This window comes from Hippoglossus hippoglossus, chromosome 14, assembly GCF_009819705.1.
Source record: "Hippoglossus hippoglossus isolate fHipHip1 chromosome 14, fHipHip1.pri, whole genome shotgun sequence".
Lineage (NCBI taxonomy): Eukaryota > Metazoa > Chordata > Actinopteri > Pleuronectiformes > Pleuronectidae > Hippoglossus > Hippoglossus hippoglossus.
In genome coordinates, this window is record NC_047164.1 from 4,401,180 (window position 1) to 4,417,498 (window position 16,319).

A 16,319-nucleotide genomic window follows, 5' to 3' on the forward strand; every position below is an offset into this window, starting at 1 on the left:
TTCACATAAAGAAATGTGCAGGAGGTAAAAAAAAAAGAAACGAGCAACGAAGGCTGCGAATGTCTCTCGTTATTCACAGATGTGTTTCTTCAGCTGTGAGATTGTCGCATTATGAAGCAGCAGCAGCTCATTGTGGTGACGTTAGTTAGCTGCCTGGCTCCTGAATGGCGAGTCCTTGCAAACCGTTCCCCATGAATTTCCTGGTGTGAATTGAGCTGAGGCTGACTCGCATGCGTCTGTGTGAAGTGGAAACACACTGACGGCTCGGTGGGATTTCTCCGTCTGTCTCCGTCTCCGTCCCCCGACCACGATTCGGTGGCGTTTTCTGCTTCACGTCACTGAGGAGAGAAGTCTTCAATTAAACCTTTAAAGAAAAGCGAGGATTCCTCTGATTGGGCTTTGACATTCTGCTTCTTTTTCTAATGAATATGCAATATTTTCAATCCTGTTTTATTTTTAGCCCTCTATGCAGTTTGAGAACAAACACCAGGTGTTAGTTCCAGATGCTTTTTAAATATCGTCTGTTAGCGTCTACTTTTAGCTGCTGCTGAGACATTATGGAGTCTCAGGAAAAAGGGATATTCTCTGATTTATGGCATTTTGCCTTTTAAATCACCCGCCAGGGGGAAGCAGGGACCGGGGGGGGGACGAGTACAAGAGAGCCCTGGAATGACTGAGTGAGATGGCTCTTATAAACACTGAGTGAAGAAATAAATCCTCAGAAAGTGATACTGCATAAATCTAAAAGTGGACTGAGGATCAGCTTACCCCCAAAACTTATTAAAAAATGAAAACCATCCAAACTACTCAGTTATTTTATGATTATTGATAATTTGTCACACGGTTGCCATGACTACGCTGTAATACTTCACAGTCATGAGGTGTTTGACTTCGTGAAGTTAACTGTCGGGGTCTCAGGTACAAGATTCATTGACAGCTCACACTTGTGTGGCTGCAGGTCGAGCTTCTTAAACAATGCACCATCTCAGTTTTTCTTTAATAATGCAAATTTCCACCCAGCTCCTGCAGAGTGGGATGCATCAACTCCACCGTGATTCAATACCTTCAACTTATTTTAACACGAAACCCACAAAAAAAGCATATGAAGAATGTAAAAATTTTACAACTTTTATGTGCAATACATCCGCCTCCTTTCAAGGTGGCAGTTCGACAAGGTGCTTGTAGGAAAATGTAGACTTATAACCCGTGTGCATGTGGAGATGTTGCACTCTAGTGAGCATAAATATTTCATCCCGGAGTTTCATTCATTGAGGGTATGCATGAGGAAGGCTTGCTCTTTTTGAGCAGAGCAAAGCAATTTGATTTGGAGCCTTGCCTTATTGTGCTTTGCCCCCTGTGTCACCATTTGTCGCGATGGGAAACCTGGAGACTAATGTATATATATTTCTTTCTGTCTTCCTTTCTCTTCCACAGCCGCCATCCGGGTGGAAATCACTCCGACGCAAGGAGAGATCAGCGTGGGAGAGTCCAAATTCTTCCTCTGCGAAGGTAAGAGCGTTTCTCATTTAATGCAGCATCGGTGCAAATGTCACCTCCTGCGTACAGCGTATAATATTACCCTGTTAATTCAGTTACACAAGTCGGTTTAGTGGATATACACTTATTAAACATTAAAGGAATTCTAGATAAGACGAGATAGCGCTGAAACAGAACGAGTCTGGCCGTTTATTCCGAGATCAGATCAGGTAGGGGAGCGAGCTGGAGAGAGGAGGGAGCGAGGGGCCGTCTGAGGAGATAACGAGAGAGAGGTCTTGCACTTTCGCTGTGTTTCCAGTGATGAATGTAAGAAGATGTGCAGTTGTCAGCTTGTCTGAGATCCAGGGGGTAAGTCGGTACATTAGGTGAGTCACCTGTCTGACATGGTACAGCTCTCTGCACATGAATAATGGGGTCAGACATTAGAAAAGTCAGCTGGAAGAACCTGGAAATTACAGGTTTGTTTTACTAGTTACGAACAGAGATGGATCCTCTCATGCAGAGTAGTGAACCTGATATCTCCAGAACGCCTTGAGGGAATTTCTCCAAATTTGGTACACACATTCACTCGGACTCAAGGGTGAGCTGATTGGAATTTGGTGGTCAAGGTCAAAGCTCAAGGTCACAGTGGCCTCACAAAACGTATCTCAATTCTTCCTTGAGGGAATTTTGTCAAATCACTTGGAAGAGGAGTACAACCATAGTCGTTAATTCTATTTCTAGGTGTATTATATAAGTCTTAATTGCGAACCACGAGTAAAAGTCCATTCAACTCCATTATTTGGAGTTGAAACATCCAATTTTAAGATTTTTGCTTTAAAGCCTCGGATCAATAAAACAAAAAATATATCTGAAAGTTATAACAGAATATGTATTTTGTTCTGTCGTTGTTGGTAGTAGAACTGTAGTTGTTTAATTGACCCTTTAAAAGATGATCATTATACTCAAACAGCATCAAATAGATTCCATCTCCAAGTCGGTTGCTCCTTCGCTTCGTGTTTAAACTCTTGTGAAGGTGAACTCACAAAAGCAGAGCTCAATATCTTTGTGCCAGGGATGAAGCTTTGACATTTTTAATTTGACTTAGTGATATTTCTTACGTTTTAGCTCTATGAAAGAAACATGGAAACAAGAAAAAATAAAATTTCATGAACTAAAAGAGCACTGGTCTTTTATAAAAAATAAATGATGTGGAAGAGTTGTTTGATTTTCCTTTCAATCACTCGTCCTGCTGAGCAAATAGATTTTAGTTTGCGTATGTGGTGTGATCTTAAAAAGACGTCTCCTGTAGGGAGATCTTCACAAGAGCTCTTGATGCATGGGGTGAAGATATTAGCTTTCAAGACTCGTGGAAGTTATAATGACTCGTCATGTTTCATCCTTCACTTTGAATTTGGTTTGTGTTTACTTACAGATTATCACGAGAGCGTAGAGAGAAGTAACGTCTTTGAAATACATTGTTCTGATATCATGCGAAGAAAGCAGGAGGCCGAGCAAAGGAAAAAGCTAAATAACAGAATTTCCCTTGACAACAAACAGTTTCGTGTGTTCTTCATTTATTTGGCATCAGCTGAATTCTATGAAGAATTCCTGCTTCCTCGCCTCATGTGTCCTTTCCTCCTCAGTGGTGGGAGATGCTAAAGACATAGACTGGTATGCGCCCAGCGGGGAGAAGATCCTTCCCAACAGGCAGGACATCTTTGTGAGCCGCAGCGATGAATCCATGTCCACCCTCACCATATACCACGCCAACGTGGACAGCGCTGGCATCTACAAGTGCGTGGCAAAGAACGGGGAGAAGGAGGCGCAGGCCACCGTCCAAGTGAAGATCTTCCGTAAGTGTTAAAGAGTTTTGGGGCTTTTTGTTCGAACGGTTTGTGTTCACGTGAGAATCTAATCAACGTTATTACAAAGTCTGCGTGAACCAAACCAGACGTCTTTAAAAAATATGCAGAAAGAGGAAAAGTTCTTATAGTTTAGAAGCAAATGAAACAGAACTTTTTATTGTGTTTGAAAAGTTTGCAGTGGCTCACATCAGTTAGCCTCTGTGGTCTGATTGATGTTTAATATTTTTAATTGCTAAACCATCATCTTTACAAACAAAAACATGTGAATGTGAAAACCTCCACGAGTTGTTGTTTGTTGTGTTACATTCAAACTGAGGCGGAGGTGACGGAGCTGAAGTCGGACGGACGAGCAGCCGCCAAAAAGAAAAATCAGAAATGGAATGGATCAACTCTGCAGGACATTGATCTCCAAACTTCTTTACTGAGTTTAAAAATATGAAATAGAGATTATCTCAAATGTATTTTATATATAATAATATAATAACTAATGTAAGGTGTACAGTTCTTAATATATGGCTTCATTTAACTGTGGTGGCTGTTGCTTGCATGGGATCGACTCTCATCGTTTATTATTTAGAAGAAAATGTGAGAAACGATAAAAGATAAAAACCTGTTCCCTCTGTTCTGCACAGGGTCATAGCACATTTAAAAATATCAGCTAGAAATGATATCAGTTATTCTACTAAATGATTTTGTCTTTAATTTGTTGGTAATATAATTCCCCACCTGTTATGTTCACTGGAAAAGTTTTCAGTCACTAATAATCCAGACAATAAGTGATTTCCACTTTAAATTATAGAATTTTTGTCATCAAATGCAAAATATAAGAAACTATAAATATACACGACAGACGAAACGTGTTAAAATCTCCAAACGGTTCATTAGTCTGTCGTCTTCGGTCCAAACACGTCTGACGACAAATGAACGTGTCTCTGCTGTCAGTGTGAACGACGCGTCTTTGAACTGTCTTTACCTAGTCTACCTTCCCACGCCATCTGTGATTACATAAAGACTCAACCATCCAAACATGTATTAGCAAAGCAGAAGCCCCAGCATATGGTGCCTCGTTATGGTGCTAATCAACTGTAAGATTTTTTATTTTTTCTTCCTCCCATGCAATATGAATATGCCACACGAGGGTTTGCAGCTCAGATGTCGGGCCGAACACCGAGATACATGTGTAATTGTGTGTCTGTCTCGTTCCCCCCACAGAGAAGATCACCTTCGAGAGCGCCCCGAGCCAGCAGGAGTTCAACGACGGCGACGACGCCGAGATAGTCTGCGACGTGATCAGTTCACCGCCACCCACCATCATCTGGAAGCACAAGGGCGCTAAGATCCAACTCGCCAAAGACGGTGAGCCAACGCGCCGTCCCATCCTCAGCCCGCCCGACCCCCCGAGCCGTCACCCTTCCTGCCTGCCAGTTCTGTCTGCCAGGGCATTCTCTCCAATCAATTAGCTGTGCTCTTCCTCTTCTCCTCCTGCCCCGTCCGCTTTGAACAAACCCAATGCATTGTCAGCCAGGAGGGTGGTGAGACCTCATGGATGATGCATGAAAGAGGAAGTCAAGTTGTCCAAAGTAACAAGAGAGAGGACTGCTCCTGAGGCTGAAACAATCCAGAAAGGAGAAAAGGTTTGCCCCAACTTTAACAGGCAAAAAAACAAGTTCTGCTGGTCAGCTGGTTTAAAATCCCTTTTTTCAATTCTTAAAGGAGACTTTTGATGCTTTTTCAGCTTTTCAGTGTAAAAGTTCAGCAAAGTTACGAAACCCAGAGTCTGCTCTAAAGGGAGGCTCCAGAAAACACTTCAGAAAACTTCCTGAAACGTGCGTCAATAGTCTAACCAATACTTCCATGTATTGTGAAGTCGGTACATTTGCATCATGCACACCTAACGGCTAATTGGACACGCCTCCTGACGAATCCAAGTAAAGCGAGAGCGGAGGGTGAATTTTCCTTCAATGCAATCAGTTGACCAATCATGATAGAGTGGGCGAGCTGGGGGGGGGGGGGGGGGGGGCCTTTAAAGAGACAGGAGCTGAAACCAAGTGTTTCAGACAGGCTGAAAAGAGGAGCTGCAGCTGTGGACATATGAGGAAAGTGATGCGTTTACTAAACATTACCCAAATTAAAACTTGTCATGCTAAAAAAATATAGATAATATATAAGGAATCTGCTTCAAATTGTAATCTTCCTCCACAAAACTTAATTTTGACAAACAAACAAACAAATGCCAATAAAAACATAACTTTCTTTTGCACAGGTAATTATGAACCTGAATCATGAGGAACATACATGTCGGGTGTGGCCTAGCCATGACCTCGTCATAGGTTTGCAAAAGTAAATTCCTCCTAAACTTTGTGAGTATTTAAAATACTCGACGTAATCCGCTTTGATTACAGCGTTTCGTGGATTCCTGTGGTGAGTCACTGTCACGGGAACAAAGCCCAGAATCAAAGAGCATTTAAAGCTCCATAGGAACTTCTCTGCATTCGAATCCTTTTTGTTTGTTCTTATGTTCTACACGATTCCAGCTTTGCCAGTAAACACGCTTTAGCTCGACGGAGCGTGACACAGAACTGAGGTATTTAACTTTACGTGGACAGTTTTTGTTTGCCGCTGTGAAACGGAGCCGCCTGCAAGCCGACGTTTCCTCCCCGAAAGAAACAAATTACAAATCTCCTCAACCTGCATCTCCTCTGCCAGTCACAGACGAGATGGAACCTAAACGCTGCAGTAAACATGTTCATGTACAGTTTATGTAAATGGTTTCATCCGGCAGCCCCAGTGTGTGTGTGTGTGTGTGTGTGTGTGTGTGTGTGTGTGTGTGTGTGTGTGTGTGTGTGTGCTCCAGAGCAGCTGTGCCTCCGAGAGTTGAGCTCAAACTTCCTTCTTATATGTGGTGAAATGAAGCGGGAGACTGTGTTTTGTTTTACACTTGAACCCGGGCCTATTTTAACCTTTCGCTAACCCCTCCCTCGGTGACCGCTGGAGAGCTCGGAGTCACCACAGTGTTGTGCTAAGGCAGCTTTTATTCCTGGACTCTGGTCAAGGAATGTGTTTTTCGCCGGGGAAAAAAACCCACTAAATGCAACCGACACTGCAAACTGCAAAGCGTCTTATGTAATTTTTTTTTCTCAGCGCAGCAGTTGACCCTAACCACACGCTGCATGTTTCAGTGTCAAAACCACCCACCCCAAAACTTTGTCATTGTTTTATGGGTCAATGTAGCATGCGCTTGAATGTAGAATTTAGTTTTCTACTTAAATACCACTCGAAGCCCTCAGAGGTCTGACTTGAAATACTTCAACACCACTTTTTACTGCAGCTGAATAATTTAGTTCACATTTCTGTGCATGAAGGATTTTGCACTTTGTACGTGACAGGAAGCAGAAAAACGGACGAGAACATGGAAGATGTTTTGAGAACTTCAAAATGTCGTTAAATCAAAGTATTTGCAGCTAAATGCGTCAGTTTCAGTAGAGACAGAACTCGTGATGCTTTAACACACTGTAAACAGCACTTTCATGTCAGACACAGTGGGGCTGTAGCTTATCTTATACATCTATCTAATATTATTGTTCTTATAAGTCTAAAAACTGTAAATATGTAATTAGGTGTAAAAAGTACAGTATTTCTTTCTGAAATTTATTGGGCTTGTGAAAGTGAAAGTGAGCAAAACATTTTAACACCGAAAGGAAAAGTGCAAGTTCCCTGAAAATTGTGTTCAGGTCATTTAGACGGAAATGTCTGTGCAATAAAGTGATGGGAATAAAATGTTCATTATCCCGAGCCCACGCCTTTCCCAGCACTCGGTATACAATTATGTGCATCAAGTGATTTTATGGCACACAGACTTTCTTTTTTTTAAATTTATTTGTGTAACAAAAGGAGGCTTCTCTATTAGAAACATCCTATAAACCCTCACTATGATGAGAATTAAACTGGCAGCATCGGACCACTGCAAAAGTGAGTCCTTCCCCCTCAAGGTGGATGAAAATGGCCTGTGAACGTTATGTTTAACACGTGCAGCCTAATTAGCCATTTTGCACATGTAAGGAACAGACAACAGAAACGACTTAGTTGCTTTTCTGAAGGATTTTTGAAATGTGGTCAGAACCCTGGTATTTGAATAAAATCTAAAAACCTGTTTTTAGCTCGCTCTGTGCATTTACTGCTGGTTTTAATTAGAGGTGCGACACGTTTGTCAGACTCTATGATAGTGTAAAACACAGCAAAACGTCCGTGTGGTGTGGGCAGGCAGGGCCCTCGGCCTTCTTTTTAACCACCGGCCTCATTAGTGGACATAATTGGGACTTTTTAATCCGCCTTCAATATCCTGTCTGAGCGAGTAGGAGTCGAGTTCATTTCAACTTTGGGCCCAAAACAAAACGGGACGCAGGCGAGGAGACAATGAGCACTTAGAGTAGTTTTATTACAACTTGTGTTGAAGGTGAGGGCTGGGTAAGAGAGGGGGGGGGCTTTGTACCACAGGACTGAAGGAAACAGGTTGAAGTGCTGCAGCAGCTTGTGGCGTTGAGGAGGAGATGAGGTGTGCAGGCGAGGAGCTGCGTGACGAAACCACGCCCCCAGCAGGACAGAGGCACAAATGCTCGGAAAAGCAAAAAACATGTAGAAACTGTACATTTTATTCTTAATCCAAACAAGGCCCCATTGATAAGATTACTTCCAGTCTTTTGTTGCACCAGTATGATCGGACTGATCTTTGAAAACCACTGTTCTCTTCTCTGTGTTCTAGTTCGCTTCAGGATCATGATGAACGGCCACCTGCAGATCCGCGGCATCAAGAAGACGGATGAGGGCATGTACACCTGCGAGGCCCGGGTCATGGCCAGGGGAGAAATCGACTTCAGGATGATCAAGGTCGTCATTAATGGTGAGCTCTACATTTCTGTCACCTTCTGCCCCCCCACCCCTGCCCCGCCACCCCGCCTGTCCCGTTGTTTTAAAAATGAGCTGCTGCTCGACACAGGAGCAAAGATCATCCTGAAATCTGCCTTTTTAAAGACTTGATGGTTCTTCAGTGTTTTTGTCCCAGAAGCAGTCGATCAGTTCATTAGTCCGACGACACAGTTCAGACCAACATACTTAAAGTACACGACAGTTTGCAGTATAAATATCCAGAGTGCACCGAGGTTCCTTCTGATTCTTTTCGACACTCTCATGACAAACTATTAGTTCTGTATATAATTCTGTAACGAGGCAAACTACAAACTTTCTGCTTGAGGAAATCAAGGTTTGCTAAGTGACGAAGTTAACTCAAGAATGCCTTCAGGGAATTTCTTTAAATGTGGTTCAAATATTCACTTAGACTCAACGATGAACTGATTCAATTTTGGACTCAATTTTGGACTGAATGAACTGATATCTCAAGACTGCTCGAGGGGATTTCTTCGACTTTTGATTTGATTTTCAAATAGTGATTATGTTTTAATGGTAGAAGGTCAAAGGTCACAGTGACCTTATATGAATTTGTAAAAAAGTATATAGAAATATGTGCACAGAAACTGCACTGGTTGGCGGAGGCATACAACGGCAGTGCAGTAATTCTAGTTTTTAGTAAGTGTAAATAATGTGTTTTCCAGAAAAAAGCATCAGTGGTAAATAATGGATTTGTAAATAATTAGCTCCGGTCATTACAGACAGCAGGTTATCAATCACGGATAAAAGCAAATTATTTCAATACAAGTGTCCACCCCCTGCAAAGCTCACCACGTGAAAGCTGATGATAATGATAATTAATTTGCTCACAACTTGTTTCCACTGACCGCAAGGGTCCAAAAACATCAGGTTTGAATCTATAAATGAGGAGAATCTATTAGAAAATAACTTTTTACTCACTTGCTGTGTGTGTTCAATGTAAATCTAATGAATCTGTATCCATTTCTCTGTCTCAGTGCTTCCCACCATCCGGGCCAGGCAGTCAGAGGTCAACGCCACAGCTGACATCGGGGGCTCGGCTCTGTTGGCTTGTGATGCCGACGGCTTCCCTGAACCCACCGTCACCTGGGCACAGTACGTCCTCCACTGCTCTCACTCACCTGTTCTGATGGGATGTAACACGAGTAGGGGGGGGGTTCGGGAGGGTGTGGAATCTAATTAACCTTAATCAGAAACTTTCATATTAGAACTACGGGAAGGATTCATCAGTGAAGTACAATCGATCTTAACAAGGCAACATCTTTTTCTTAGAGTAAAATCTGCCGGATAAGATAAAGTTACATAACAATGATGTTGAGCAATGCAGCAAAAATGATTAATGCATCAAACACAAATTGCCGAGCTCAACATTGTGTGTAGCATTACTGCACTTTGCAGGTGCTGTGTGTTTGTGCACTGTCAGAGGAACTTTGTGTTGTTTTTACCTGAGCAGCCAAAGCTCGGAGTGGTGAGATAGCACTTTGTCATTTTAATAAAATCATCCTGATGTTGTGTTGTTTTTTTTATCCTGTAAAGAATTTAAAATCGACAAAGAAAAAAGTCCACGAAGTTACGAACATCACTTTATTTTTTTTCTAATCTGCCTTTTGCAGTAAAGTGTTTTGCCTTTATCTGTGACACGTCCGTGAGGGTGAGGCTGTGCCCTTTAGTAGCAGGATGCAGTGTGAAGCCCGTATCACATCTGAGTCACAGGCCTGAGTATTAATCAGCTGGACAGTTTTAGGGAGCGTTGTCGGGTTGTTGCTGCCAAGGACAAGGCACCGCTTTCAGTGACCAAACACTCGGGATCTATTATTTAACTGTTTTACATCCAACTGGTCCCTGCACACTGGATTCACTGGGAGGAAAAACAAGATCCTGTAGAGTCAGGGCGAGTTTGCGACGGAATCTGATGCAGTCATGTAAAAATGAGAAACTGGTGATTTGAAAAAAAAATGAAATGAAAGGATCTTTTGAAAAATTACACTCAGACATATTGATTTTTATCCAGTTAAGAGCTCGTTGTCAGTTCGGTCTCTGCATGTGTCCCATTATTTCAATGTAGCATCTTCAAATACCTTTATAATATGTGAAGGTAGAACCTTGGAATAAAGGGGCTCACACAGGTTGAAAAAGGCTGTTATGTGCTGAAAGACTTCTTTATAAAACTCACACACAATGGCTGGCTGGTTTTTATTGTATTCATTAAAAACGTATGCAAATCAGGTTGTTCTCGACAAGCCCTCCTCTGAAAGAACAACTCAACACCGACTAGAAGTGCAAATTGCATGTTTCAGGTTTAGTTCTAATCCACCACGGCTGGCGGCGTCTGTGCCTGTTTATAAATTGGCTCCTCTGATCAAGTCTCAGATAAAACAACGTAAAGTCTCTGTGGTGCTGCCGCCTGCGTCCCGCAGCCTCTCTGACCAGGCTGTTTGTGGAAAGTGATTGTGCTCCCTTTAGGAGGATTGCACATGCACGACATAAATTACAGGGAGTTGGTGTTTGGTCGTGTTTTGAAAGTGCGGCATGAATATGAATTTTGCACGGTCTTGTCTGCAAATTGTTGCGTGGGAGAAATGATGAGCTTTACATGCATTTGTATTTGCACGACTGTATCAAGGGGAGAAACCCTTTGATGAGTCCTGTTAGGCAGGTTCACACTTTGCAAATGCTAATATTAAACTCTAGCCGTTTTCATGTGGTTGGTATGGAGCTGGAACATGTGAAGTGAAGCTGCACCTTGATGCTGTAGCTTCTGGTGAATTGAATCTTGGCCTCATGTTCCTGTTAAAAAGAGATTCAGAATTTAGCATCGTATTTGCATCGTCAAAATCACGATGTTGATGGAAATGAAGGAACTGACAATAGTGTTTCTTGTGGAACAACTAGGGTCAAGGTTCAAAATCATTTTTATGTATCTCAATACAGTAATGAATCCACCGATCCCTGAGACATTGACAGTTGCTTATTAAATATCTTTAGTTTGAATTTGAGTCTTTAAACATCTTCTGTTCGTATTAGAATCAAAAACAGTCTAAATGACTCGGTTAAAAAAGGAAGCAACATGAAATCAGGTGTTTATGATAGAAATTAGTTATTTATTTCAAAAAGATTAAATCCATTAGTTCTAATGGATAAATTATGGTATAAGCTATTGAATATTGTTTTATTGAAAAACTAAATACAACCATAACCATATTAACAAGTTGTTCTTGGTTCTTGGTTCTTTGGACAGATGGGGTTTAGCACAGACACAAGCTCCATGTAAAATAAACCGCAGCCAAGTCGGATTCTGGCCTTTGTACAAGTTACTGAACATTAATTAGCTGAAGGTGATATAGTCTGGCATAAAAACCAAGAGTCAGCAAAGGCTGGAAATGAGGAGCATGCTGTATTTTCTAAATTGCCTTTTGGCTAAAAAAGAGAAAAGGGGGGAATGAGGAGAGATATATGTTTTGTTTATGGGCACCGAAGGTTAAAAATCGTTTTATGTATTCGACCGACCTGGAACTAAATTCAAAAATGGAGCCGGCTTTTAGCCCCCAACACTAAATACAACCCCACAAGAATATCTATGTTCTTTCTTTCTAGGTAATAAGTTCTGACTTTACACAACTCTGATAATTGATTCTCCATTAGCTGGTGTAGAATCTCTCAATAACTCAAGTATTCAGAGTGAACGGGAGAAAAACGTTTCCTCATGCAGCAGTTCCATGACACATCATTCACCCCCGTCGTGCAGCAGCTCCTCTGCAGATGAATCTTTAAATGCTGCTGCTCCTTTTTCAAATGTGAGTGAATAAGACTATATTGAACCCTGGGATCCTGGGACGGAGCGAGATGCAGAAGATCTCACCGTGGCCTGAAGAGAGATCAGACGGATGGTGTGGTTGTTGGGAGGACAGATGGGTGAAGCAGTGAAAAGGGGTAAAGCTCTATTTGTTCTGGTTTCCCAGTGCTGCTGACAAGGCTGTCAATCACTGTCTCCCTGCAAAATGCCTCTGAAAAGCTGCTGCTCAGGCACACACACAAAAGTTCTGGTGCTCAGGAGCAAAAGTGGGAAAACATGCATTATCATCATCATTAAACTGGTGCGTGGCCTTTTTTAAAATACAGGTGTGAGGGCCAGAGGAGAGCTGAGGCAAACCGAATCTGTGGAAATGTTTGAGATGTTCTCAGGGACCCCAACTTTTTCCGGTTTTCCTTGCTCTCCTCCTGAGATAAAACTAGATCGTTGTCGGTGAGGAATGTGTGATGGAGCCCTCGAGTTCTCGAAACGCATCTGATCTCCGCCACGTCTTATTCCCTCTTTTTTTTTATTCCCTCCCCCCTCTGCTACAGTAACAACGTCGTCCTTGAAACGGGCGATAAGTACGGCCTGAACGAGGACGGCTCAGAATTGGAAATAAAAGATGTCACGAAAGTGGATGAAGGAGAATACACTTGCATCGCCAGGAACAAGGCGGGGGAGAAGGCGGAGGAAGTCAGCCTCAACGTGTTTGGTAAGAGAATACATTTCCATCATCACACCATCAACTCCGTGGCTCTTTTTTCTCTCCGTGGCCTTTTCTCTTTCTACTTACTGACATTTGCAGGACACACTCGTCTGCTGCAGCTTCTCCAGTGGCTGCTTGCAGGGTAACACAGCCCCAACGTACAGTTTAAAGAAAAGCATGTCCTACTGGAAACTAATTAAGCCGGCCCTTAGGACACTCAGAGATATCACACTAGACTTCCTCTCGATGAGGACATTTGCAGTGCAGCTCTGTTATAGCCCGTGTCAGTGGGGAATTAAACCCTCCAAACACTCTAATGAATTTAATAAAGTGAAATAGGTGTTGAAACCTGCACTAATCTCACGTTTTTTGTATAAACAATGGATGAAATGGTCGTATCATGTGAGAGGTGTCAGAGTGATGAAAACCACAGAGAGTTATCAGACAACTTTTGCAGCCGATCTGCAGGATTTTGCAGAGATATTGCTTTAAGATGCTGGTTAAGCAAGAAAAAAACTAAATTAATATAGTAATGAAGCCTCCCATAGTTATTCAACTTTTATTTAAATTTTTTTGCAAAATAATGTGAAACGTTTCTGGTTGAAGTTGTGGAAACGAGGCGAAAGAGACTACAATTATTTTCCTCAGGAGTTGGTGGAGACCAAAAACAAGCCAAAATAAAAGAGGAAAAATAATTAATACATTTACTAAGCATCCAGAGAACTTGACTGTTATGTTGTTTATTGTCTGAAAGGTGTAATTAACTTAATTAGAACTAAAGCTTTAATGTGCCACTTCATAAAATGTGTGCATTCACATTTGTCCATTGCAAAAAGCAAAACAAAGCCAGAGCAGGTTGTTGTAGAACGACAATAATTTACCTCCAGAGAACAACACTGAGATCAGATATGAGCTGCAACAAGCAAAAACCTCCGTGTGGACTGATAAGTATAAATATGTCTATAAAACCTGTTTCAGTAACGCTGGGGTGTCTTTTTCTTTTTCCTAGTGCAACCCAAGATCACCTACTTGAACAACCACACTGCCTCCGAGTTTGACGAGCAGGTCACGCTGACCTGCGAGGCCTCGGGCGACCCCACGCCCACCATCTCCTGGAGCTTTCAGAACAGGGTGTTTACCGAAGGAGAGCAGGTACAGACTCCTCTTCTTTTAACCGAGATAATGGCTTTTAAACAGCCCCAACTAAGTCAAAGGATAATTATTTAGCAAACCAGATGAAAATTAATGTCCTTATGTGGGAGCTATTGGGGCATAAAGAGCCTCTGCTGAGTCTTGGCCGGGACTGAATTCCTCCTAACGTCATTAAATAACAGCAGAATCTCTTCAATAAGGAATCTAAGGCAGCACAGGCCCTTTGGATAGAAATGTCCAAGTGCCCTTTAACACCAGCACACTGCAGAAAGGAATAAATGTTTGAATTCATGTAATACATTTATGCAAGACATTTCAAATATCTCCTCGTGCACTGTGCCGCTTTCTTTGATGATGATGAAAGTCTCCTCTTCTGTATATTAGGAGAAAAACACAAAGCGTTTTTTAAAGCGTTTTTTTTAATAGAATTCTAAAGTTTCTAGAGCATGAATAAATTCATACAGCTCCTTTCTAGGAATAGTGCATTAAATTGAATTGAATTAAATTGAATGCAGAGTAAACAGAGAAACAGACACTGGCGACCAACTGTGCTCCAGTCCAACCAAGATGGTCGTTTTTTGGGGCTGATGCTGATACCGATATTAATAAGTAAAATATTTCAGATACCGATTTATCTGCAGATAAACGTATCAAAACGATTTATTAAACCCTTGTAAGAAAGAGATGTAATTAAGGCTTGATATTTTACATTTAAACCAAATTACAAATACAATCAAGATGTCAACATAAATGCACATTATTCTGTAAAATAATCAAATCAGCGCAGTTCAGAGAAAACACAGATCGTTTTGTCCAGTTCACGAATCGTCGAGCGGTCCATCGACACGTTGAGGCGAAGCTGTCATTGACAAACTTTCGGCTGAATTGTCGTTTTTACTCCAGAAAACCAGGGTGTGACTTCAATCCATCACGGGAGCTAATGCATCATCTCATATTGACATTGATGCGTTTGAACCAGATCAGTCACTCGTCCACTCACTTGTGTTTCTCATTTAATCTTGAATTCATTGCCGTCGACCTTGTTTCCCGGCCCCGTCCATCGCACATCATTAAAAGCCAATCACCCGGCCAATAAACCGCTGACGCTGCTGTTTTCGTTTCCCAACCTCGACCTTAATTGCGTTGCCACCTGAACGTGCTCTTTGTACAGTCACATTCCGATTCCTTCATCTCTCTCTAAACTTTCAGCATCCTTCTCTAATGCCCCTGGACTTGCATGAATGATTGTATACTCCTCCATCCTGAGTGTAAGAGGAGAGAGAGAGAGAGAGAGCTGATTAAACCAATATCCAGCCGCCGCAACGCCATGATATTCTCCAGCATTATTAGGAGTGTATGCAACAGTTCACTCAGCATTTAAAAGGGACTGTTGCTGCTACAATCGCTGCGATAATGGCTCAGAATTCATTGAAAGTTAAGTGAGAGTGGTTTGAAAAAGAGAAAATGATTCCAGTCAAACTAGTTTAATTATTTCTGCGTAACAATCTGGAGGCCGCGAGTCAATCTCTGTTTCAAAACCCGACTTTTATGACCTCAATTATGATTCTCTGGGAAACTGTTGTAATGATCCGCTGAGTGGACACAGGATTAAATACAAGTATAAAGTCTGTTTCATAGATAGATACGATAGGTATGATAGATATAATAGATTCCATTGATAGGATAGATAGATGTGAATGATACAATAGTTGCAATATGATAGATACAATATGATTCGATAGATAACATAGATACAATATAATATGATGCAATATAATAGATATGATACGATACGTTGTAACATGATAGATACAGCACGATACAATAGGTACCATAGATACAATTAGATTTGAAGCAATATGATACAATGCAATACCATAGATACACTACCATGTAATGAATGAATATCATTTAGCTGACGCTTCTGTCTGAAGCAACTAACAATTTCAATTAGGTAATTTTTTGGGGTTTAGCATCTTGCCCAAGGACACTTCGGCATTGGACTGGGATTTGAACCACTGACCTTCTAGTTGGAGGATTACTTTTCTACCCCCTCAGCCACAGTCTCCATAAATATGATATGATATGAGCATGAGAGAGAGGACATGATACGATATGATAGATTCGATTCGATAAGGAACGATACAGTGCGATACAATACGCCAGATGGATATGATAGGATGGATAAATGGATAGATGGATAGAAAGATAGACCTCATCACAAAATAGGATTCTACCTGAGACTTTTTATTTGAACAGCAAATTGCTACATGAAGCCACATAAGGTTTGCAGGTCTTTGTCCTGCTCCTCAGTATCTCGTCGTTCTTCTCTTGGAACACTGGATTAGAGCTTCCGCCATAGAACACGGCGAAGGGCTCCTGA

At 41.7% G+C, this 16,319-nt stretch overlaps 1 protein-coding gene across 13 annotated transcripts in view; it reads left to right on the forward strand.

Moving 5' to 3' along the window:
- ncam1a (neural cell adhesion molecule 1a) overlaps window positions 1-16,319 on the forward strand; it is a 231,098-nt gene that overhangs the window by 155,149 nt on the left and 59,630 nt on the right. For all 13 annotated transcript variants that reach the window (XM_034607152.1, XM_034607153.1, XM_034607155.1 and 10 more), the window contains exons 2-8: window positions 1,435-1,509; window positions 3,123-3,332; window positions 4,557-4,700; window positions 8,104-8,241; window positions 9,263-9,380; window positions 12,630-12,790; window positions 13,794-13,936. In XM_034607152.1, the coding sequence (XP_034463043.1) occupies window positions 1,435-1,509; window positions 3,123-3,332; window positions 4,557-4,700; window positions 8,104-8,241; window positions 9,263-9,380; window positions 12,630-12,790; window positions 13,794-13,936 (989 nt within the window). The remainder of the gene's footprint in view (window positions 1-1,434; window positions 1,510-3,122; window positions 3,333-4,556; window positions 4,701-8,103; window positions 8,242-9,262; window positions 9,381-12,629; window positions 12,791-13,793; window positions 13,937-16,319) is intronic.